This window comes from Myotis myotis, unplaced genomic scaffold, assembly GCF_014108235.1.
Source record: "Myotis myotis isolate mMyoMyo1 unplaced genomic scaffold, mMyoMyo1.p scaffold_m19_p_5, whole genome shotgun sequence".
Taxonomy (NCBI): Eukaryota; Metazoa; Chordata; class Mammalia; order Chiroptera; family Vespertilionidae; genus Myotis; species Myotis myotis.
In genome coordinates, this window is record NW_023416357.1 from 44,647,518 (window position 1) to 44,673,382 (window position 25,865).

General features: G+C 36.4%; 1 protein-coding gene across 6 annotated transcripts in view; it reads right to left on the reverse strand.

The window, feature by feature from the left end:
* SSBP2 (single stranded DNA binding protein 2) overlaps positions 1 to 25,865 on the reverse strand; it is a 222,080-nt gene that overhangs the window by 121,224 nt on the left and 74,991 nt on the right. For all 6 annotated transcript variants that reach the window (XM_036308309.1, XM_036308314.1, XM_036308310.1 and 3 more), the window contains 2 exons: positions 25,709 to 25,770; positions 17,650 to 17,734 (listed from right to left, as the gene is read on the reverse strand). In XM_036308309.1, coding sequence (XP_036164202.1) covers positions 17,650 to 17,734; positions 25,709 to 25,770 — 147 coding nt within the window. The remainder of the gene's footprint in view (positions 1 to 17,649; positions 17,735 to 25,708; positions 25,771 to 25,865) is intronic.

The window sequence follows — 25,865 nt, forward strand, 5'->3', positions numbered from 1 at the left end:
AACAGGCCGGGGGGAGGTGGAGCTGGGAGGAGTGGGATTGAGTAAAAGAGAAAAAAACTTATGGGCACAAACAACAGTGTGGTGATTGCGGGGGTGGGAGGGTGGGGGGAGCTGGAGGAGGGTGTAAGGGCAATAAATGGTGATGGATGAAGACCTAACTTGGGGTGGTGAGCACACAATACAGTGTACAGTTGATGTGTTGTAGAATTGTGCACCTGAAACCTCTATAATTTTGTTAACCAATGTCACCCCAATAAAGTCAATAGAAAGGGAAAAAAAGAAGAGAGTAGGAGCAGGTATGGCTATAAAAGAGCAACAGAAGAAATCCATATGTTCTGTACCTTGACTATGGGGATGGATAAGTGAACTTACACAAGAAAAAAATCACACAAAGGTAGATATACACACACACACACACAAATGAGTATAAGTAAAACTGGGGAAATTCGATTTAAAATAGTGGATTGGTCTTGTAACCAAGAGGCTAGAGGACAGCACCTGGAACACAGAGCGGTATCCCAATGAGCAGGGCTGGGTCATGATCCAGGTACTGGTTGCATGTACTCTGCTGGATAATCAGATCTAGTTATTGTAGCAGGGTGTTTCAAGATGTCACCATGGGGAGAAACTAGGTAGAAGGTCATTGGGATTGCTCTGTATTTCTTACAAATGCAGTTGAGTCTATAATTATCTCAAAATAAAATGTTCAATTAAAAATTTTAATTTAGCACAATCCACCCCATGTTCACAATAATCCACATCCATCCCAACATTAAATATACTCACTCCCTTCTCCACAACCCCCAAAGGCTCTTCTAAATTATAGCATTAGTTCAAAGTCCAGGATCTAATTATCCAAATCAGGTCAAAATGCAAATGATGTTCTTGGGTACTGCACCTCAAGTACAATTCATCGCAATGTGAAGGCCTGTGAACTAAAGAGACAAGTTATCTGCCTTCCACACATATAAAATACCCTGTTTTCACAGATAGGCACAATAGATACTACTCTCATTCAAAAAGGTGAGGTGGAGGTATTGGCGGATAGGAGGTATGTAAATGTCACTGGTCCATAATTCTTTTTTTTTATATTTTTCAATTATAGTTGACACAATATTTTATTAGTTTCAGGTGATTAGACATTTATATAGCTTACTAAGTGCTCACCTGGATAAGTCTAGTAATGGTCTGTAATTCTAATATCCAGCAGGGTGCATGTAACGAATACCTTGATGAGAGCTCAGTCCTACTCAGTGGAAGTATTTCTCCGTGTTCCAGGTTTTGCCCTCTAGCCTCTCGTTTCTACATCTGACAAATGCTTCCTGTCCATGAAAAGCTCATGTTTATAACTGAGAACTTTTCTTCTAACCACAGAAGTTCAGGGATCCAAAGGTCTCTTTGTTTTGTGTTGTTTCAGTCCCTTTAAGTTAAGGGTGATGTCTTTTTTTTTTTTTTTTTTTTTTTTTTGCATTCAATATTATCTTGTATTCGTTTCAGGTATACAGCATAGTGGTTAGACAACCAAATAATTTACAAAGTGATCCCCCAATATTTCAAGTAGTCACCTGGCACCATACATAGATATTATAATATTATTGACTATACTCCATGTACTGTATTTTATAGCCCCATGACCATTTTGTAACAGGCTGATATAATTCTTTTTGTAACTTTAAAGTTTCTCATGTATCAATTTATAAATCACTCATTCAGGCAAAAGTCATGCCCACAGATCTCTTTAAAATAAGTCCCTCTCTGCCTTGGACTCTCTGTGAGGCTGCTGTGGGGCCAATCCCTGAAGATTCTTAGAAGCCTTTATGCTTAACAGAGAGGAACTAGGGGGCATGCCTTGAGTCATTTGGAAGGTTTTTTGCATGTCTGAAAGTCTATGAGCCCACCTCACCTCTTTCTAAGGTCTTAACAAAGGTTGTATAGTTAGGCATTCGTTTCATTTTTACTTTGAGACACATTTTCCTAACTCTACTCTGGACTTCATCTTTGTTCTGAGGCCCTTTCCTACTTTGAGAACTCTTTGCAGGCTGGAAAAACTATCCTGGGCCCTTTACATTTCCTCCAGTTACTGCTTGGAAACAATACTTTCTTTTTCGCTCATCTCTCTCCATCCACATCTCCTGAAATGTGGCTAAAAGAAATAGCTAATAACACTTACACTTGTGGCCTGAAATCTCCTTTGCCAGATCCATCAGTTCATTAAGTATATTTTCTATTTCCCATGTTACCCTGAGTGACAGCTTTGCTAAACTTTCTGCCACTAGATAATAAAGATCATCTTATTTTCAGCCTCAAATAATATTGTCATCACCTTTTAAGCCCTCACCAACAGTACCCATGAATGCCTTCCAGGTTTCATGAACTGTCTTGGCCCAGGAACCAGAGAGGAGGGAGCCCAATTCCTCACGGGGCCTCAAGATTCCACCTTCACTGTGGGTTATGTGTTGCTGGGGCACTTGTGGCCCCAAACCTGGTTTACTGCACACTTGCATTTGCATTCCACACCCTGTACGACATCAACTTTGCAAAGTGCCCTATCACACTCTGGGACCCCTTGGGGGATGTTGGAGAGCCGGTTTTGGCCTGATCCCGATAGGGCAGGCCGAGAGACCCCACCTGCCAGAGGGACCCCTGCTCACTCTGCAGACGCCCTTTGAGCCCTGGCCACCCCAGGTGCAGCAGCCAGGGAGGAACTATGGGAGGTTGGCTCCAGGGCTTGTCTGGCCCATCTCACTCAGTCCCGCCCCTACGGCCACCTTCTAATTAATTTCCTTTCAATGTGCATGAATCTGTGTACCGGGTCACTAGCTGCTACATAAAAAAACCACCCAAACTTAGTAGCAGAAAAAATAACAACCTTTTTATTATGGTCATGGGTTCTGTAGTCCAGGACTTTGGCCACTGAATAGAGGAAATGGCTCTTTCTTCAGACTCCGTGATATCTGACCTCAGTTGTGAAGACTCAAATAGCTCCAGGCTTCTTTACTATGTGGCTTGCCTGGGCTCAGATGGCTAGAAAGATGAGTCACGGTTGACTTTGGGACTGAAACTCTCACAGGATGGTGACTAGGTGTTAAGAGGAAGCATCCTGAGAAGGAAGAGCCAGACAGCAAGCATTCCAAAAAACCAAGGCAGAAACTGCAAGGCTTCTCCTGACCAAGCCTCAGAAGTCATGTGGTGTCACTTTTATTGAGTATAAGGAAGTCATTAAGGTTGGCTCAGGGTCCAGGGAAAGGAAACTGGACTCCATCTCTTGATGGGAGAGTGGCAAGGCCACACTGCAGAAAAGCAGGTGGCTATATTGTTGTTGCCATCTTTGGAAAATTAAAAAGCCACAGTGGATAAGAAAAGATTGATCAGGCTCAAGAGGAAAATAGCTGAGGCTTCAACTAATGACAACTCTACTGAAGTGATAATAATTCAAACAATAAAAATAATACTAAAATTATTTCTCAAAAAATGTAAAAACTGGAAAAATAAGACTATTTGTTATTGGGTTTGCCTTTTATGATAATAAAAACTGAGCCCTACCCAGCATGTGTGGCTCAGTGGTTGACCAGGAGGTCACCGGTTTGATTCCCAGTCAGGGCACATGACCAGGTTGCAGGCTCGGTCCCCAGTGGAAGATGTGCAGGAGGCAGTTGATCGATGTTTCTCTCTCATTGATGTTTCTATCTCTCTATCACTCTCCCTCCCTCTCCCTGTAAAAGAAATCAACAAAACATATTTAAAAAACAAAAAGCTGAGCCCTTACTGTTTTTTTATTAGTTAAATTGTATAGAGTCTATGGTTCTACTCCATTATACTATCATTGGGGGGGGGGGTATCATAAGGGTCTGAATGTCCTTCTGAAGAGCTTATTGTTACCAAACAATTTATACAAATAAAATTTGAACCTGATAATGAAAATGTATGTATATCATCATCATCCAAAAAAATTTACCACATTGCACAGGAAGGAAAAATGGTATATTAAACTCTATACTACTAACACTGCAGGAAGTATAAATGAGCACACTACTTCAAAAAATAGAACTTATTACTATTTTCTAAATTCAGAGAAGACTGCATACCTACCATAACCATAATCTATCAGTAAGATGCCCCTGACTTAAAACACAGAATTACTTTATGTAGTATTAGAGAGAAAAATGCTTCCAAGTAATTAGACTATGGCATGAAACTTTCTATTAATTGATTACAAGATGTATACCAACATCTGAAATGTTTAAAAATACATGTATCTTTAAGAAATTCTTTCTATGATTTATGAAATATTGTACCCATTGACTTAACAGGAAGGATACTATTGTGTTAAATCTTCAGCATTTCTTCAACTGGTCTAAGTATAAATGCTGTGATGTCTCCACTTGTTTTTGTACAGTGTGTTTTACAGCAAAAAAAATCCCAGATCTTTCTTAGAAAATCACTTGATTCCTAACTTAAGGAAAATTATTAAATCTGATTACTGTTTAACAGAATTTAAACTTGCAAAAGGAGGCTGAAAGTTGATTCAGAGAGAATCTGGAAACTAATATGAGCAGGTAAGTCCCTGAGCAAGGACACCAATCATTTTTATTCTGGAAATGAGCACCTCTCACACAAGACAGAGGAAATCAGTAGATGATCCAGCTATATGCCCCACTTTGCCATAGGAAAATATAGGAGCTGGCTAAGAGCAATTGAAGAGAGACAGTAAAAGGCAGAAACTTCCCTCATTAACACCTGCCTTAATTAAGCCTCGTTGGCACTGAAGAAACAAAGCTCAAACATTCATCAAGAACACAACAGCCTAGTTTCTCTCAAAAGTAGAATTAGCCGAAAAGTCCCAGCAAGAGAACAAGCTGATGGAAAACTAAGCGGCAAAAGGCAGCTGAGGAGCAGGAGGAGAACCTCTGAGAGTCAGCTCGGAGAGCACCTCCTTATTCGTATTGCCTCCCAGAGAGACTGTTGAGAAAGTGAGAGGTGCCTAAGGACACCAACAAGATCCAAAGGACTAGCAGGGGTGCCAGCTCAATCCCATTTGAACTGAACCTGAAGAAGCTTGAGCTCTATCCAATTAAGATGGGAGTTAGGAGAGAGTGATTCCACTCCCATCTCCCTGCAGCCCCTCAAACAAATACATAAGAAATAAATAATCGGGACTGTGGATGTGGAGACAGAACCAGGCAAGTTCTATTGTTTTGTTACCACCTGTATGTCTCTGTAGTGAATGAAATTAAATTTCTAGACATAAAGAAAAAAGTAGGCCCTATGGAAGGAAATATTGACAAAGGAAAATGGAAAGAAAAGATCAAAGGCTACATTCCTTGTCTGGAAAAGACAAGAAGGATATATAGGTAGGTGGCTGTGATGGAAGTGGACTACAGATTTAATGTACAGCAAGCTCCCAATGTTCTTTCACAAAGACATTCTAGGTTAAAGCGAAAAGGAAGGACATTAGCCTGGTGTATGTGGCTGTGTTGATGAGATTTGCATATGGAAAATATCCCCATACTCTCTAATACACATTAAATTAAGCTGTACTTTTGTAAACAATACAGAAGTCATTTTGTGATAGTTAAAGATTTTCCATTTCCTTTACATGTTTGAGCTTTTGTCTGTAATAAAAGTTATAATATGACTTCAGTTCTGAAACATTTTCCCTTTTCATATCCATCTTAGGGCTGATAAAGGAAAGATAATGATGAAGAAGAGGGACAAGGTGACAAGTAGGATAAGGTAATTATTAAATGAAAGCAAGAAGGAATATTGAGTGTATCACATAAGAGTAGTCAATATTTCCAAGGGCACTTTGTTTAGAAACAGCATGCCTCCTGCATGTACATTCTTTCATCAAATATTAATTGAGTACAAATTGAGTACAAACCAGTAGACTACCAAACTGAACATGCCTTTTTGCAGTCTTTATGTATGTTTACTTCCTTGAGGTTTAAGAATTTTCACATTGCTCTTTATTTTACAGGCAATTCAGTACATGCTTGCTAAAACAAAACTGCAATGAAGAAAGAGGCCTAATATATTCAGATTTCCCTATCTATTAATCTAAGTTTCAAAAACTTCTGGAAGAAGCCATGGATCATTTAAGTCCATTTAGTTTTCCTCCTAAATTTGAATCTACTCCCCCACCCCATATAATACATGACTGATTTCTAAAATGAAACTGTGGCTATAAAAATCATTCAGGCATGGGCATAGTTTGAGTCTCAAGTCTTGCTTCAAAAATCATAAACAGCTTTTGAATATCTTGAGAACTCAAGATAGTATATTAACACCAAATACATTTTATTAGTTGCCCTGGGATATAGAATTCAAGTTGGAAGCATCCTGAAATAGTGACCAGATTCAGAAAATTTACTGGGTTACAGAACACAACAGCCATGCTATTTCAGTCAGTCTAGCTGGTGTCGTAAGTATTTACCTCTTGTGCTGTATTTTTCCTGTCTGACTGCTAGCCCCTTCCTTCCTATCACTCCTCAAATTTGCATCCCAGGCCTCAATTCTTATTCTACCCTTATTTACACATTAATTTAACCAACTCATAGAGCTGATCCTACTTTCTCTATGTTCTTCCAAATTTCAGATTTCCGCTATGGTATCACAAGTCTCAGTTCATAGGTCAAGTTAACTACAAATTATTTTAAATTATTCTCTCTTTCTCAATCGATATACCTAGATAATCTCCTCCTTTTTATTCTTCACTTTAATTCCTTATTTTCCATTTCATTTGCTACCACCCTAATTCAAGGGCTTTTTAGCTCATACCAAGACGGTCGAGAAAGCCTCTTCACAGTCTCTGCCTTTAGTCCTTTCCCTTCTTCAGTTCCTTTTACACAGATTAATGACCCTCATATATAATTTACTATTTTTAATATGCTCAAAAATGACTCTTTCGAAGACAGAACAAAAGTTTCATCCAGCATAGTTTAACAAATACTGAATGACAATGTGGAAAACATGAGTTTTTCTGTTTAAACCTCACTTGATTTTTAAACAATAGCATACTGTTTACTTCTCTGGGCACCACGTTCCTTATCTCTCTATATAAAAGCCTAGTATGCAAATTGTCCCCTCAGGAGTTTGACCTGGAGACCACGAGTTTGAGCGCTCGCTATGATGTGCACTGACCACCAGGGGGCGGCGTGGAATGAAGGCAGGCCCCGGCTGGCAGCCAGAAGGCCCTGATTGGCCCTGATCGCAGCCAGGGCTAGGGACCCTACCCGTGCACAAATTTCATGCACTGGGCCTCTACCAGTAGTCTAGTATAATAAGTAGTTGGACCAAATAAGGGGTTTTAAAACATTTTATTTAATGTATTTGGACTGTTTTAGATTCTGAGGTTGTAAATATGCAAAACAAATATTTTTTAGAAAACAGTTGCTTATTCAAGAGTTTTACCAAGCACCCTTGAAAGACATTTCTTGAACCCTGAGGTAGCAGAGGGCAGACAAATGCAGAAATAGCTGTTGAAATGGCGTTGCAAAATGACCAAGACTTGAACGAAGGCATTTGCAGTGGGATTAGAGAGAAGACATGTATGGGAAATGTTTAGGCAATGTAATTAACTCGTTTTTGATGACCACTTGGAGATAACGGAGAAGAGTAATAAAGAGAATAAAAAGAAGATTCATTTATGGCATGGGTAACTAGCTAAATGAAGATTCCATTTAATTAAAAGGAGAAAATAAAAGAAATTGGGAAAGGGTAAGAATGGAGCTGCTTTATTTAAAATAGAAGGAGGTAAGTGCTTTTCTGGTAGTGTTCTCTCCCTTCTCACTGCTAGCACCACCCATGGCCCTTCCACTGTACCCCAAGAGTCCAGAGAACTCAGCATGAACTGCTAGAAAGGATAACTTCATTGTTTCCTTACACTTTTAAATTCTACCATCTGCTACCTAAGCATTGATCCTGTGTTTGATTTTTCTAATCTGGTCAAAGAGGTCAACTTACTATTCCTTAAATACATCTTACATTGTTCCAACATCAGCCAGTTTCTCTATCTCCCCTCACATATCTCTTCTTATCCAAATCCTAGTCATCATTCAAAGGGCAATAAATAGTCACAGTGTCTAAGCTTATACAGTAGAGCAGTTATTATCTATATTATACTCACAGCAATTAACACAAGATATACAGTTCTTGTACCTCTCTAAACAGATTATAAAGATCTAGAGGGAGAAATCTTTAAAATCTCCCATAGCCTCAATCAAATCAACTTGTACATAAATGGGTTCTCAAAAAAAAAGAATTAATAAAGAAATGATATAAAAATGATCCTAATTATGTCTACCAAAATCTCTTCCCTCATGATATCTTGCATAGAATTATATTTGTTAGTAGCTGGAACATTTTCTTGTTTAAAAATCCAGATATTTTAACAATATATCATAAGACATTTTATTTTTTTCTAATGTGTATAAATTATAGCTTTTATTCACTTGTTTAGAAACACAAGGTTTAACCTGATGTATCCAAAAGAGACTGACAAAAATTTTTTAAAATTTACTTTTATGGATGTGAGGGCGATCTGGCTGCGACATCTGTCACCCCATTGATCGCCAGGGTTGATTCGGCTGATCTGGCTGGCTAGGCGGGTGTCCCCCTCCTCCCTCACCGATCCATGTGCGTCCCTCCCGAAGCTGCGCGCTCGGTCGAAGAGGACGACCTTCCCCCCCGAGGAGAGGACCGGTCTTCGGTCAAGGGTATACGAGTAGCTGCGCTCCCCTGCTAGAACCTCCAAAAATTTACTTTTATTATTGAGAGTATTACAGATGCCTCCTTTCTCCCCCACTAACTCCCCCCCGACACTCCCACCTACTCCCCAGGCCTTCACCTTACTATTGTCTGAGTCCATGGGTTATGCATATATGTGTATAATTCTTTGGTTAATCTCTTCTCACACTCCCTTCTCTCTGAAATAAGTATAACATACATTTTTAAACATATATTTTTATCAATTTCAGAGAGGAAGGGAGAGGGAGAGAGATATAGAAACATCAATGATGAGAGAGAATCATTGATCGGCTGCCTCCTGCATGCCCCACACAGGGGATTGAGCCCACAACCCAGGCATGTGCCCTGACCAGGAATCGAACTGTGACCTCCTGTTTCATAGGTCAATGCTCAACCACTGAGCCATGCTGACCGAGCGCATACATTATAAAGTTAAGTTTTAGTTTGATAATAAAAAGCTGAAATCCACCTTTAACATATCTGTACTTTCTTTTTCAAGAGATTCTGAGAGTTCAAAGACTCAGAAGTTAGCAGCTGAGCTTTGGGAACTGATACTATCTATCATCTGCTATGGCTGGCTACAGATAATTCCTTGTATTACAGTTGTAGTTATTTGTAGATTTAAACCCAAAAGCCAGGGGAAGATATCAGGCCAACTAACGTGAAAACACACACAAACTTAATACTCAAAATAAGTGCAATCAAACTTAGAGACATTTCACAAAGTCTGAAAACATATAACAGATTCTTATTAGTACAAAAGAATGTCACATATCCATTATTTGTGGAATAAATAACTATTGTTTAAACTAATATAGAGTCTGCCAAGACACAGTACTTAGAATTGTGGGGCACTTATTTATTTTAAAAATAGGTATGGACCCCTGACCTCAGTACCAATGCTCACCGAAACCAAAAAAACACAACAATAATTAAAAATGTGGATTGGTGTTAAGTGAAACATAAGTTTTGCCAATATTTTTAGTTTCTTTACTTCAAATCAAAGGAAAAAGAAATAAAAACAAGACAGAGACTTTCACTTCTTGAAGCTGTCAAAAACACAATCATTTTCTTCCTTTATTTACTTTGATTCTTGAGTTGTAAGAGTTTTTTATATATTCTGGATACAAGTCCTTTACCAGCTACATGGTTTGCAAATATTTTCTCCCATTCCATGAGTGCTCTTGCTTTTATTTATTTATTTATTTTTCTTTTCCATCACCATTTATCCCCCCTGTACCCTCTTCCAGCTCCATCCACCCCTCTCCCCGAGCACTAAAATGCAATCATTTTAAATGAGATTGTATAATATATAAAAAGTAAACAAAGTGGCTATAGAAATATGACTTCAAATCTAAGGTATTTAGATATGTTTTCCTTTTAAAAATCTCCAGAATAACTTATTTTATATGACTTTTACATTTATGAATTTCATACCTCTAACAGAAATTACAAATGCATGCTATTTTTGAAAGTATATTTTTTGTTGTGTGTTTTTTTAATGCTCTGATGTTATGGGCAATATAATCATAGGTAGTGCAACATTAACATAAAAAATAGTAAGAAGTCTTTCCATATTCACCTTTTCACATTCACCAGAAATTCTATTTTAATAAAAATGAATACATCAGTGGGGGTAAAGAGGCTTAAGATGATATTCTTTTTAAATAAATATTTTGAAACAATATATTTTTCACATTGAAACAAACTATTAAAGTCATCCCTACTCTGTTTCTTTGTCTCTTTTCATTTATTTTTTATGATTTTACAATGTCTACATAATGCTTATATTATGCTAAAAAGATTTTAAGTAAAGTAGAAATCTTCCACAATGCTTTACACTGTCCTTGATTCTCTCCCTTTATTCCTGTTGGCCACAGAATGACTGAAATAACATATTGCCCTACAGGAAATCTCAGGATCAATAGAAATAGAAAAAATAGCAGAGAGTCATTAGCAATACTTAGTTGCCACCCAAAAGCAATCCTAGAAAACCAATGGCATGCTGGGAGTAGAGACACGTGTACACCAGAGAATACTAGTAAGTAGTGAATATATAAACCAACAAATAAATATACAACTTACCATATGCTAGAAAGAATATAGGGAAGTTTGTAAGGTTTATATATAGCAAAGGAAACTTAGCTGGAAATGAAAACGAGAGTACTAATAATATGACAGATGAGAATAAGACAAAAAAATGAATCTCATGTACCTGTGGAGGTGAACAACAGCTTATATATTGACTGATAAACATTAATATATGCCTACAATAGTTTTTATCATCTTAATGAATTTTAAGTGTAACTTTACTTGTTCTTAGCAGCCTATTAAGATCTGTAGATCACATGGATTGTTTAGGAGAATTATGGTGCAATTTTACACCATTCATCTATTTAAGCATTTACTGATGCGACTATATGCCAAAATCTAAATACACATCAAAAGGTATGTGTACTTACTCTCCATATCTATAAATTTTCACTGTTCTTACAATATAATACTATATTTCTTTACATATGTTTCTATTTGATATTTCAACAGTCCTGAGAAAGCTCTCTTTTGCTAGATGGTAAGCCCAGGAGGAAAGGGACTATGTCTAGTTTGCTCACTGCTACATTCCCTAGTGCCATGCCTCCCTAGATATAAAGCCTCTGCCACCTGCTTTGATTCACTTGTTTTGTCTTTACGAGTTGCTGTCTTACCTTAATTTGTTTTGAAATACAAAGTGAGTAAAGGTAGCATTAAATGACCTTTCCACAACTACATACAGTATTCAGTTATATTAAGATAGGAAATGACAAATATTTATTAGATTGTATTTTATTTAATCATTCATGTATGCAAATGTTTCCCAATGTGACTGGAACATCTCACATCAGGTACCATGTTGGGCACCAGGAATGAAAAAGACAAATAAAACAAAGCCTATTCCCTGAGGAAGCTCACAAGTTATTAGAGAAAATATCTCATGACAAACATCTAATGCACAGGGACATTAAGGAGGGACACAAAGGATATTACGGGATTACAGCAAAGAATGCACCTAACTCTTTGCAGTCATTTCTAGAGAAGTATTTTTCTAAATAATATATGATTATCTGTAAAAAAATCTTCTTGAGGGGTGCATAAAAGCATTCTTCTCCTATTATTTTCTGTGTATATTATCACGTTTATATAGCATTTGTAAAAACTATCCCATTACTATAAACCTGTAACCTAATCCTTTCTAAATGTTATAAACACTCTCTTTGGCAAGAATACAAAAATTAGCCATATGATATCAACAATTATGATTCAAGCCTATCACTTTTTTCAATATTTCAAAGATTTGAAACATTTCCAATTTCCCTGTCTATAGCATTCTCTTCATATTTATTGACCATCTATTATTTGACAAACCCCAGAAAAGAACAAATATAATTCTCTGCTCCCAAAGAGCTCACTATAATAATGTGATTTCATTACCATTACACTATAGTGATAATATATTTTGACTCTGTCATTGCTTTAGGGAATCTTTCATTCATATCAGAGATCTAAAATTATAATCACTGTATACGTTTTTCATTAAAAATTTGGTAGCATATATTTATACTTTTCTTACATATTTTTAAATGAATGGAATAAAACTTAAATTATTAAATAAAACAACTCTATGTTAAGCTGTAGCAGAAAAAAAAATCTAGTAAACATAATTTAACTCCACATAAAGGCAATGCCTGCGGTTTCAGAGTGAAATAAAAATACAACAATGGGAAAAAAAGCTAGTCCAATAAACTTTACATGTTAATAGGTATTATTTTTAATCACTTGAAACAATGGTTTACTTTTTAAGTATAATATTATAATAGATAGCAACAAATTTCTATCTTAGATGAACTTGGTTTACACTCAGGATAAAAATAATAGGGCAAAATAATTGTTCTATAGTAAAGTCTCTATATTCTCTTACAAAGTAAATTCTTAATTATTAAATCTTTTGCCAACATTTCTGATTTTACTCCCCTCTGGAAAATCAGCAAATAGACATACTTTACAGTATCTGTAATAACAGAGAAGAAACAAACACAGATTTGTTTGGAGATCATCCCTAGATTTTCTGCCATCAGTTCTCTAGGATGAACCACAACGATGCCTGGAAACACATTAAAAACCACTGTGCATATTCTTTTTCTAAAGTTAATCATCTTAACTGTGTTTTAAAACTCATTATTTTAAAATAAAAAACAAATCTAGAAAACCACACAAAAAAATGTATGGCACTGTGACATTTTATAAAACAAACACTTGGTTATTCTAAAGTAACCACCATGGCAGCCAGGAAAAATAGAACCCTGCCAACCTTCTCAGAAGCCCTTTCTTTCCATGAGCCCCATCCCAATCCTAACCTCTTCCTACTTCCCAAGCAGCCATTATCCTGACTTGTATAGTAATCATTTCCTTGTGTTTTTTATAGCGTTGTCATCCAAAACTGCATCCTTATCCACTGTTAAACTGTTGATTTCTACATGCGCTATTATTTTACATTTAGCACTGCATACAGTTGCTAAATACTATTTAAGTGAACATATTTTACAATATAAATGAAAGATGATCAAAGTTTTACCCATCTTAAATGTTTTATCTTTTTTCTCATAATAAGTATGAACAAGATGATTTTTCAAGGAAAAGGATATTAACACTGCATCTGTAACTATTTGGCAAAGCTTCTACAATAATAAAAGGGTCTATGCTAATTAGACCAGATGCCATTCCGGACATCCTTCCAGATGACCTTCCAGACCAAGCCAGGGCTGCAAGGGAAGCCCGGGTCCCAGGTGCTGGAGGGAAGCCAGGGTCCTGGGTGCCAGAGGAAAGCCGGTGCTGGCAGCTAGGGGAAGGAAGGCCTATTCTTGCACGAATTTAGTGCATTGGGCCTCTAGTAAAATAATAAAGTAACAAAAATCCATTATAAAGAAGCAATGATCAGAAAACAAAAAAAATTTTTTTTTTCTAAAAACCAAAAGCCACAAATGTTTCTGGGATAATAATTATCCAAAAAAGGTTATTAAATTATAGATTCACTCAAAATTATATCTATTCAATTTTTAGATATCTCTTTTAATATGTATACATACCATAAAAAATCTTTCATGGGAAATGCTAAATGACTATGCGTAGAGAACATGGTGGTATGAAAACATATGACCACCACAATTTTAAATTTTATTTTACTAAGTATTTCATTTTCTAATTTCAGAAGAGAAATTGGAAGTCAATGAAATGTAAATTTTAATCTGCTTTAAAGTAACTTTCCTAAATATAAAATTAATATTAACTATATATATTTGGAAAACACAAAAATACCAGTTACATATCTATAGAAATAATACATAATGTCAATATCAAAAGTAATCCCTTTAACAGTTGAGCTTACTTTTTTATTAAAAGGATTATTCATCATTTACTGCATTATACCTCCAATATTTCTTCAAAGGACAATAGTTTATCTTTCATTATCCATTCAATCTTATAGATAAAGACCATAAAATAACAAGACTACTTTTTAGACATAGCATAATTTAGACATGCGGGTTTTTGTTTTGTTTTTTACTTTAAAGATACAGTTAATGAAAAAAATATTTTTCAGTAGGCTTCCTTGAGAACTTCCTTGAAATTCATTCGTTATACACATTAATTACTATTAATAAATGTTTCCCAATGGACCCTAATACAGGAATATAATGTTCTAGAATTTTACCAAAATCTTATGGTGTTCCTATTTCTCCTTTTCTTCATTGGGTTCTCACACTTCTATATCTACATGTTAAAAATGAGTTATATTGGTAATTTTCAGAAATTGTCTATTAAGAATTCAGAAAATCCAACTCATGGAAATTGCCATAAAAGTGTGCTACAAAAGACAAATGTATTTCTGAAAATCCAATTGTAATAAAAATTATGCAAGTCAAACTCTATCTTTTTACCAACCTCCATTTAAAAAAAATTTTTTGGAGATGTATTACAAGTGAAAATAAATTGGCTTAAAAGTATAATAAAATGCTATCTAAGAATAAATTAAATCTTTTCAAATTAATATTTAAGATAAAATTATAAAAATCTGATAAAACATGTGTTAATGTTAATAATAAATTAAAGAACAAAATACTGACCTTTTTTAAAACTACATATTTTTAGGACCAAATTATGTGATAAGAAATTGTTCTTCCTTGAAAATCTACTCTAATTTCATTCCTACTTCTGGTCAATGCTCATTTCAAAAACTTGAAATTCTGAAGTGGGTTTTTAAAGCTAGTAAGTATGAATACTCTCTGAAATATTGAAAGTGCCTTATAAATGCAAAATGATTATGATAATGATGATGATGATGATGGCAATGACAACATTGGTGATGGTTTACATAATGCGTCTAAGAAAAAGATGCTAAATTAATTCTGTAGTCCCTATAAGATTTCCATGATGAACAGCAGGGTGCATCTTTCCATACAATGGAATTATGCAAGGGTACTGAGATAGTTCATTTCTTAAAATGTAGATCTACACCCTAGCTCAGGGGTGGGCAAACTTTTTGGCTCGAGGGCCACAATAGGTTCTTAAACTGGACTCAGAAGAAGGAGCTGCGGCCGTGTTTCCCGACGTTGCCGTGTTAACACTGCTGCTGGTGAAGGAGCGGAGGGGAGAGCAAGAGAACCCTCCCCTCTTTCAGCTCCGCGGGCCGGATAGAACAGCCGAACGGGCCGGATCCAGCCCGAGGGCCGTAGTTTGCCCACGGCTGCCTAGCTGGTGTTGCTCAGTGGTTGAGTGTAAACCTATGAATCAGGTCATGGTTCAATTCCAGATCAGGGCACATGCCCAGGTTGTGGGTTCGATCCCCAGTAGGGGGCATGCAGGAGGCAGCAAATCAATGATTCTCTCTCATAATTGAAGTTTCTATCTCTCTCCTTCTCCTTTCTCTCTGAAATCAATAAAAAATATGTATTTAAAAAATATATAGATCCACAAATATATGTCCTTTAGAGTAGAACACTGGTGGCCAAGGAATGGCGTGTGTGCTTTGCTTGATTTTGTTTTCTTCTACTTAAAAAAAATCCAGTCTGTAACTAATAAAAATAATTCCATCCAGTTGTCAAAATTGGTGGGTATTTAAAAATTTTTCCCACCACTGGCAGGCCAAATCTAGGCATGTCTTTCCTGGTGTAAGAGAGAGATGAGACCAAGTACCCTCCTCTGGTCTGGTTCCTTATACCTCTCCTGGTTGGCTCTCTACTTTACTGCTGCCATCAGCCAAGGGTAAAAAAGGAAAACGAGGTCATTCAGATAGTGTGTCCTGGGCTCTGCTTATCTGCCTTTCTTTCCTTTTTCTCTATATGCAGTAGCATGTTTCACTTATCTTGTCCTAGAGAACTATGGTTTAATACACTGCAAGCTTAGTAAATACAATCCATATCTGATTAGGTCATCAGGAGCAGTCACACTTAAATCAGTTTAGTAAACGTTTCAAGTATTGCACAGTCCCTGCGAGGGGCCAAGGATTTTCACTTCTCTTAGGTCTGCCTACTCTTCGTTGTGTTACTTCTGGGGTTATAATTCTGCTGGCTGTTTCTACTCTTCAGTCTAATGCTGAAGTATTTCATTTGAAAGAACAAGGTCTTTTTTCCCTTTTGAAGCCTGGTTCTGTTTTTTAAGGCTACTTACCCACTGAAGCTTCCCTTCTACCAACTAAACTAGTATCCCCCTGGTTAAGTTTCAGATACTCACTATAAGATTTTTCCTCAGGCTGCAGCCCCCAACAACTTCCTCCAAACCAAGGAAACTGGGTTTCCTTAGTCCCCAACTCCATCTGTCCTTTTATGGTCAGTTCTATGAACACAGTTGTTTTCCCAGCCCCTTCACAATACCGTCTCTTCACTATTAAATGCGGTTTTCCCTCAAAAGAATCTTCCTTGTTTCTTCATCTCTCTCTCTCTCTCTCTCTCTCTCTCTCTCTCTCTCTCTCTCTCTCTCTGTCTCTTAAAACCATTCTTCTCTCTGATACCATCAACTCTCTAAAATCACATCTGCAACCTGGCCAGTGTTGCTCAGTGGTTGAGTCTCAACCTATGAACCAAGCGATCAGTGGTTCAATTCCCGATCAGGGGAGCTGATCAATGTTTCTCATGTTTCTCTCTCATCGATGTTTCTATCTGTCTATCCCTCTACCTTCCTCTCTCTCTAAAAAATATCAATAAAATAAAAATATTTTTTAAAAATCACATCTGTGATTAGGTTCTTCTAAAAATATTTTAATATTCATCACCCAGCAAAGAATAGTCCACTGCCCTTCTTTAAGAATCTTTTATAAAAATCACATTTTCATTTTTGCACAGAATCTTTTGCTCTCTTATCTTGTATTTCCTTTAATTCACATAAATTTTACTTGTGGGACTGAATTCAGTGACGGGGATATTTAGCCTTATGGCTGCAATTACTCTTATTTTCGTGTTCTTGAGGAACTTCAAAGCTCTTATGATATGTAATGAAAATTAGCAAAAAGAGACTATTTCTACATATATTTAAAATCTTATGTGCAATATCATTTACATAATTCTTATGACTTTGTGAAATAAATAATTACTTAATTCTTATAAATGTAAAATTTCACAAGTCAGTCATGCTTAAAGATAAGAAATACCCTTACTAGTGTGGAGTTAGGACCACTCTCTTACCTTGAGCTTCTTCAACAAGACTCAAAACCCATTTGTAATTTACTTTTTAAGTTATGAGCCTATTTTTCAAGAAAACAACAACAACAACAATTTCTTAAGCACCACAAGAAAAGAACAGATGGCCCAATGCATTTTTCAAGAGCAGCAGTTACACAGAAAACTGACCAAATATTAGTAAAATTATATATGAACTTACATAATCGTGGAAGGCTTTTGCTTCACTTGAATGTTCACATGTTTCCCGTCTTTCTGGAGCTGCACAGTAGAGATCCCAAAATACACTACAAAAGTAATTGTGGTAACATTAAGAAAATCACACCAAATGAGAGGTAACCATTCAAAAAATAGAAGACATCTTATTTTTATATAAAATGTGTTTTGTTCAGGAGAAATATTTCTTTCAAAGACTTAAATTCAGGCAAAAGTCTCCATGCAGTGATAGGGTAGAATCTAGCCATTGTTCAGAAATGCTAATAGGATTTTTCTAAAAAAGGATAAAATAATTTTTTGAAAATTTGAAACTATCTTTCTTGTCTGTTTACATGGGAAACATGATTGAAACAATTATAATAATTTTCACAATTTTCCCATGAAAAACTAAAACAGTAAAAAATATCCTAATTTAATCATTAAAGGATAAAGTGATTCATTGATTGTTTCAAGATAATTTTGTTGTCCAACTCAAAAGCCAATACCCTAACCATTAAATCACATTGGTCAAACAAATATTTCTTTTTAAAGTGTCCTCTTGTTTTCCCTTGAAATTAATTACCAAAATAGGTTATATTAATTTTGAAAATTAAAAAAATCCATGCTGTTTTTTTCCCCTCCTATTCAAAAATAATGAGAAAAAGCAAGAGGAAACTGGTTGGGAAAAAATAATTATACTACTTACTCTGGTCATCCTTCCATGATGAGCATGAGCAAGGAATTCCAAAATCAGGAAAGCAAATGTCTAAAAGTATTAATGGGGATAAGCCAGCCCTGCTAATTACTAGCTCAAGTTGCTTAAACAGATTGGAAACATAATCTCCTCCTTTATAAAACGGAGTTGTTTAGAAAATTAAATTATATGACATAAGCACAGTATCTAACTCATAGTAAGCATATTATTAATAATATCAATGCTATACCAAAACTTATGGGATGCAGCAAATGCAGTGCTAAAAGGAAAAAATAAAGCTGTAAATACATTTAAAAGCAGAATGAATGATCTTAAATCAACAACATAACTTTAAATCTTAGGGAACTAGAAAGGAACAAATTAAACCCAAAGCTAACAGAAGGAAATAATAAAGATTAGAGTAGCGATAAATGAAATAGAGAATAGAAAAACAATAGAAAAAAATTATTGAAAACAAAAGTTAGTTCTTTTAAAAAATCAACAAACTTGACAAACCTTTAGCTAGATGGACTAAGAAAAAAAAAAGATTCATCCTTGCTGGTTTGTCTCAGTGGATAGAGCGTGGGCCTGTGGACTGAAGGGTCCTGGGTTCGATTCCAGTCAAGGGCATATACTTCAGTTGCAGGCTCGATCCCTGGTCAGGGTGCATTTGGGAGACAACCAATTGATGTATCTCTCTGATATTGATATTTCCCTCTCTGTCTCTCCCTCTCCCTTCCACTCTTTCTAAAAATCAATGGAAAAATATCCCTAGGTGAGGAGTAACCAAAAAAAATTTTTTTAAAGATTCAAATTACTAAAGACTCTACCAAAAAACTGTTAGAACTAATAAAAAAATTCATTAAATCTGAAAAATATAAAAATCAATGTAGAAAAACTGTTTAGTTTCTATACACTAACAACAAATTATCAGAAAGTGAAATTAAGAAACAGAATTGTATCAAAAAGAATAAAATATCTAGGAATAAACTGAACCACAGAGGTGAACGCTGAAAACTATAAGACACTGATAAAAGAAATGGAAGAAGATACAAATGAAAAGATATTCCATGCCATGGATCAGAGGAATTAATGTTGTTAAGATGTTCATAGTACCCAAAGCAATCTACATACAGGTTCAATGCAATCCCTATCAAAATTCTAATGGCATTTTTCACAAAAAAACAATGACTCTAAGATGTGTATGGAACCACAACAGACTGAATAGCCAGAGCAATCTTGAAAAAGGAGAACAAAGCTGGAGGCATCACACTTCCTGATTTCAAACTATTTTACAAAGCTATATATAGTAATCAATAGACACTGAATTCTTTTCTCTACAACCTGAGATGTTGGTGCCTAAGATGGTTTTCAATTCCTCTAATCCTTACACCTATTAAGCTTGAAACCAAAATATTATCTTTGAATTTATCATCATGAACAATCCTTTAGATTTACAGTCTCTATATTCTTAAGTAGAAACAAGTGAAAAATCTGTATTTTACAAATGAAAAAGAGAACCAAACTTGAAAAATATAAAAGTATTTATTCTTGTATTATTAAAAATTTCCCCACAAAAATCAAAGGGAAGCACAGGATTCCCAAGTTGAGAATTCTCATCCAAAAACTGTTTTCCTTCTATCCTGAGGATATGAGTGAAATGACTTAGCTATTTATCAGTATCTCCAGGGAACACAGGAAGCAAAATGGTTGTCAGAGAAGTCTACAAGGGTGAATAAACATACCAGATGTGTCCCAGAAGATGGGATGCTAACATAATTATATAACCTATATGCCACTGGCCAGATTCAGGACTATCTGAAAATAAACATTGAAAGAAGTAGAAAAACCTTTGGGAAAAACATTTATTTTTTTCCTGAGAAACAAGTCATGTTACTACAAATTCAAGTCTTAATAACTAAAGAAGTCATTTCTCTTTGGCCCAAAATTATATTATCAATGAATGAAGAAAATTATCCATTCCTAAGATTAAAGAGGGTTTTACATGATATACATGTACCTGCTCATCACCTTAGAACTTCCACGTACATATACTTGTCTTATTCCTTAGCACTACTTAATACTTTTTAAATGCAAGCATTAAATTTTGTCCCACTATCACAAAATTCTCACAATACTTCTGGCTTAGTAATAAATTCATATTTTAAAGTATCAAAATAGCTTATATTAATAAGTATGTGCTAAATTCAAGCATTATATACTAAGTATTGCATATTCAGCACTATTATTATTTCCATTTTATAGATAAGGAAACTGAGGCTCAGAAAGGCTAAATAACTTGCTGAAGGGTCACAGTTAGTGGCAGAGCTTTGTTTAAACTTTTTAATTCTTACATTATTTTGCCTCTCATGTGAACACGGTATTAAGAGTTCTTATTTCAAGATGCCTTATGCTGATTATGGGTAGGTTTATAAAGCTCTGGCAGTCTGAGCAGCATCAGTTCTCATGAAAATGTGGTAGGTACCTGTCCTAGATAAGACAGAGAGAACTCTGTTACCCTACCTTTGACCCTTGCACTCGAACTCATTTCCTGAGTATCCTATGGCAACCATCCCTTCATGCTATCAGTAGCTGCCAGTGATCCATGGATGCCCCAATATCGACTAGACTTAGAAGAGACAACTTTCCTGAGTCCCATTTATATCTACTGTCTGGAATTAGTCACTCATGATGCTCAAAAGGGAACTGTAATTAATTTCTTATTAATAGTGGGCACTAAATTCTGTTCTGTGTTTAAGAAATAATATATTTTGCAGAGACAAGCACTGGCTGAAGTTCTAATTCTGAATCTGACCCTGAGGAAATAGTTTTGTATCTTAGTTTCTTTATGTAAAAAGAGGGAAGTACGTTACGCATTTTACAGGTTTTTATATAGATAGAAAGAAATGGTATATGCAACGGTAATTTTATAGGTAGTACTAGAGGCCTGGTGCACGACATATGTGCAATTGGGGGGATGGGGGGGTCCCTCAGCCTGGCCTGAGCCCTTTTGCAGTCTGGGAGCCCTTGGGGGATGTCTGACTGACAGCTTAAGCGGGAAGTCGGACATCCTTAGCACTGCTGCAGAGGCAGCAGTGGCTCCTGCCACAGCTGCTGCGCCAGCCGTCAGCCCAGCTGTGGCTGAGCAGCGCTCCCCTGTGGGAGCAGACTGACCACCAGGGGGCAGCTCCTGCGTTGAGTGTGTGACCCGTCATTCCGCAGTTCAATCGATTTGCATATTACCCTTTTATTATATGGAATGGCTAGGAAAAAAGTTTCTTATTAACTGAGTAAAATTTTCCTCAATTTCCTTTTTAATTCTTTGCATTTAGTGAAGATTCCATCAGTTTTTTTTATACTGTCTTCTCCCCAGCACATTTTGCTCTGTATTCCACATTTCTTTGCCAGACACATTTTGCTTTTCCTCTATAGGCTGACCATCTCTGTTTTTTGCTTTCTCTCTTGCTACCACTTTTTTATTCCCTTCTCATCATGACTCTACCCCTTCTATCCTAGCTGTCACCTACACTGTCTTTTATTGCCTCTTAGTTTAACTTAATTCAAATAAATAATTACCTATGTGATACCTATTACAAGCCACATATACCAGATGAGTAAGAACCAGCTGACAATTATAAATGTTATACCATTCCAGTGAGACAGCTGACTAATTTAAATGCGGTTGTTTTTATATGGGTATTCGGTTATTCTTAGCTATTCCTGATGTCATCCACTAGATTCTGTAATCATTAAGAGTGCTAACATACTGCAAGATGTGACCTCCTATAGCCAGGTGAAAAGACTGAATTCTCATAATAATCTTAGTTATTAGTTTATTTTCTCTACAATGTAATATATTTAATTTCAGGATATAGATACATTGGCCCAATGTTATTTCAAAAGGTGTTTTATATCTATAATTAAATGAGACACAATTTAAGCCATTAAACCTTTAAAAACAAAGTTCTTGAAGTGTATATTTTTAAGTTACATAAATTGGAAAGGGGAAGTTTCTTGGCATTTCTTTTTCAGAAATTCATTAAAGAGTTGGAAGCTTTTATTAAAGTGTACAAGCAAGAAGTAAGTTTTCAAAGAGGATTTGACCAAGGTAAAGGTAATGAACATGGTAGGCATGGGAAATAGTATAGCAATGGGCATTGTGCAAACTGAGAAAGAAAAAAAAACAGTGATAATGGAAATCACATCAGAAACAAGAAAAAACAGTCCCAGAAAGTAAAAACACACACTCTGTCCCTTCCTCCTCTCCAAAGCCTTTGCCTCTCCTCTCTCCTGCACTTTATTCTGCATTTTTGTGCATGTGTATTTCTCTTTACACATCTTCAACCTCTCCCCATGTTCCCGCAATCTATACACACGCTCAGAGCTATTCTATTTTAAAATCTGAAGTGTTAGGTCACGTTCTATTGTTAATCCTAAAACAGCTACACATGCCACCACACACTTCAGCTACTCTCAGCAGCCCTCGAAGTCGACAAGTGCATTACAGCAGCCTTCTTAATTCTACTTTCACCATTCCACTGGAACTGCTCTCCCAAGACTGCCGCATTCACCTTACTTCTGATTCCGAAACATCTTTGTGTCTGTTTACTTACACTTACTGAAGAATTTAATCTTTCCTTCTAATGCCTTTCCTGGTTACCATACATTTTTCTCTCCTGATTACCCTCCTTCCTCTCCAATTATTTTCCTTTGAGGATCCCCTTCATCCATTCACACTGAAATGTTGGCTTTCCCCAGGGTTCCAACCCCAGACCCTACTCTTACGTTTTACATTGGGCGGTTTCAGTATGGTCACTGTTGATCATTCTCACACCATTAGGGACCCGTCTCAGAGCCACAGACCCAGATCTCTGACTTTGAATAGGGCATCCCGAAAGGAATTTCTCACAGGAACCTCAAAATTTAGCCTCTCCCACTTAAATCGTGGTCTTTTCTAAACCCTGTTCCTCTCTCTATATTCCACACTCAGTCAATGGCATCACTGTTCATTCCACCATCCAAATCTAGAACCTGAGAACCTCCTCCTTCATCTCTAACTATTGCACCCAGCGTTCACTATCTGGGATCCATCACCTAATCACCTCTCAACTGGACAATTGCCTATAAACTAGAGTCTACCTCTATTCTCAACCCTCTTAATACATCTCTATGTTGATGCCAAGTGAGTGTCTAAAAGTGCAAATCTAATCATGTTATGTACCTTGTTTAAAATATCTGAGCTTTATTCCAAAACTCCTGGACTTTGTAATCTTGCTCCTGCCTTTGTCTCTAGCCTTATATTCTATCACTTCATAGTAGTGTACCTACAATTCAACTGGTCCAAGCTACCTGTCATTCCTTGAATGCATGATCATCCCTTTCAAGACTTCATACTAACTATTCCTCTGCCAAAATACCCTTCCTTCACCAGCTTTCAGCTCAACTCAGATCCACTTTCTCTGTTCAGGCTTTTCTAGTTCTCCCTAGCTAACGTGGGTATTCCTCCTGCACTGCTATTATAAGCAGCACATATCTCACTTACAATGCTATTGATTGTATTTCAGAGCTGCACCTCCTGATAACTAAGACCAAAAAAGCTAAAGTCTGACAGAAGCAAAAAGCCGGAGGATTCAGTGAGTTACTATCAACCATCTATAGAATGAGAATAGGTTAAATTCATGAGAAAGGGAGTAAAAGGGAAATTGGTGCAAAAATAGAATTAATCCTATAATGAAAAATCTCACTTTGTTAGCCCACTAATCCAATAGGGACAGACTTCTAAATGGTTTCGCATGCCACTTTGTAGACCTCGTTGGAAACATTCAAAAGGCATGGGTGTCAACAGGTGAAGAGACTCAATTACATTCAACAAACAGTTAAGTATTTACAGTCTAGATTTAGGAATTATAAATACATATTATATAAAATGAAAAGTGGACTTTTATAATATTATATATCACAAGACATTGGTCTCATGACCCGCGAAAGCAGCACAATGATAGTGCTTAACTGCAATGAACCGTTGTTCCAAATACAGGAACAGCTCTGAACCAAAGGACTGCACCTGTTTCTGCCACACACATATGAGACAAACAAGGGAAACCCACAACCACAACTGACCAAGTGCGGTTCCATTCACTACGGAACTTCTAGTAAGGCATGTTTTCAGGAGAGAGATTAAAAAGATGATGGCATTTAATAACGTACCAAGGAAACCATGTGCAAAGCACTAGAAGAGATCTCTAGTTTCTTTTAAATACGCTGCTGAGAGATGAGCATAGAAGATACTGAACAGGAAATGCTTCTAATTGAAGAAATGAAGAAAAAAAAAGCCTAGCTAGTTCATGCAAATACCTGCAGTACCTACTGATTGCTGTTGCAGAAAAGTCATATCTAAGTAAACAGGTGCTGCAATGAAATTTGTAAGTTCTGATATCAACTGGGCCTTCAATACAGCCTGACAATTTTTGTGTGTGTTCCTGGTCAGTTCTTTTTTTTTTTTTAATATATTTTATTGATTTTTTACAGAGAGGAAGGGAGAGAGATAGAGAGTTAGAAACATCGATGAGAGAGAAACATCGATCAGCTGCCTCCTGCATATCTCCTACTGGGGATATGCCCGCAACCCAGGTACATGCCCTTGACCGGAATCGAACCTGGGACCTTTCAGTCCGCAGGCCGACGCTCTATCCACTGAGCAAAACCGGTTTCGGCACTGGTCAGTTCTTTATCTCTGAGTCTACATAGAATTATCTTCAATTTTTTTTTTACTACCCTTTCCTCTCCTCAAAATTCACCATCACCACCACCACCATCAGTATCTTCAGATTTAAATGAGGTCATGAGGATGGGGCCCTCATGATGGAATTAGAGCCATTATTAAAAGAGATGCCAGTTAGCTAGATAGGTAGCACCAACATGTTCCCCATCCCCCTCTATAGTACATGAGACACGTAAGAAGGCAGCCATCTACAAGCCAGGAAGAGATTTCTCACCAGAAACAGACCATACTAGCAACTTGATCTTGGACTTCTAGCCTCCAGGATTGTGCGAAAATAAATTTCAGTTGTTTAAGCCCTCCAGTTTATGGTATTTTATTATGGCAGCCAAAGCTGACTAATGCAGAATCATACTTACAGTTGGAGATTCCACATACTGGTCCCAATTCCAGCTTGATTCAATAGTAATATCTTTAAGTTAAGTAACACTAATGCTGGTTTTGAGTTTGGTGTGTTTTTTTAGATACTATCTTTCAGAAATAATTATAAAAAATGAAAGAGAATAAAAGAGAAGCATGGAATCCTAAACAGCTATAATGTAGGCATCCTGAAATGTATCATCAATCTGGTAAAAATGAAATAAAGATACTTACCACCACCAAGAATGTAAGAATCCTGGTGGCTCCCCCAACGTGATGTTTTTTTCCCATCTTATCTAAAATGAATAAAAGAGATATTAAATGCTTTTCAACTAACACTTTCCCCACACCTATTACAAAGCAGGATTTTTCCATTTAAAATATTATGGTA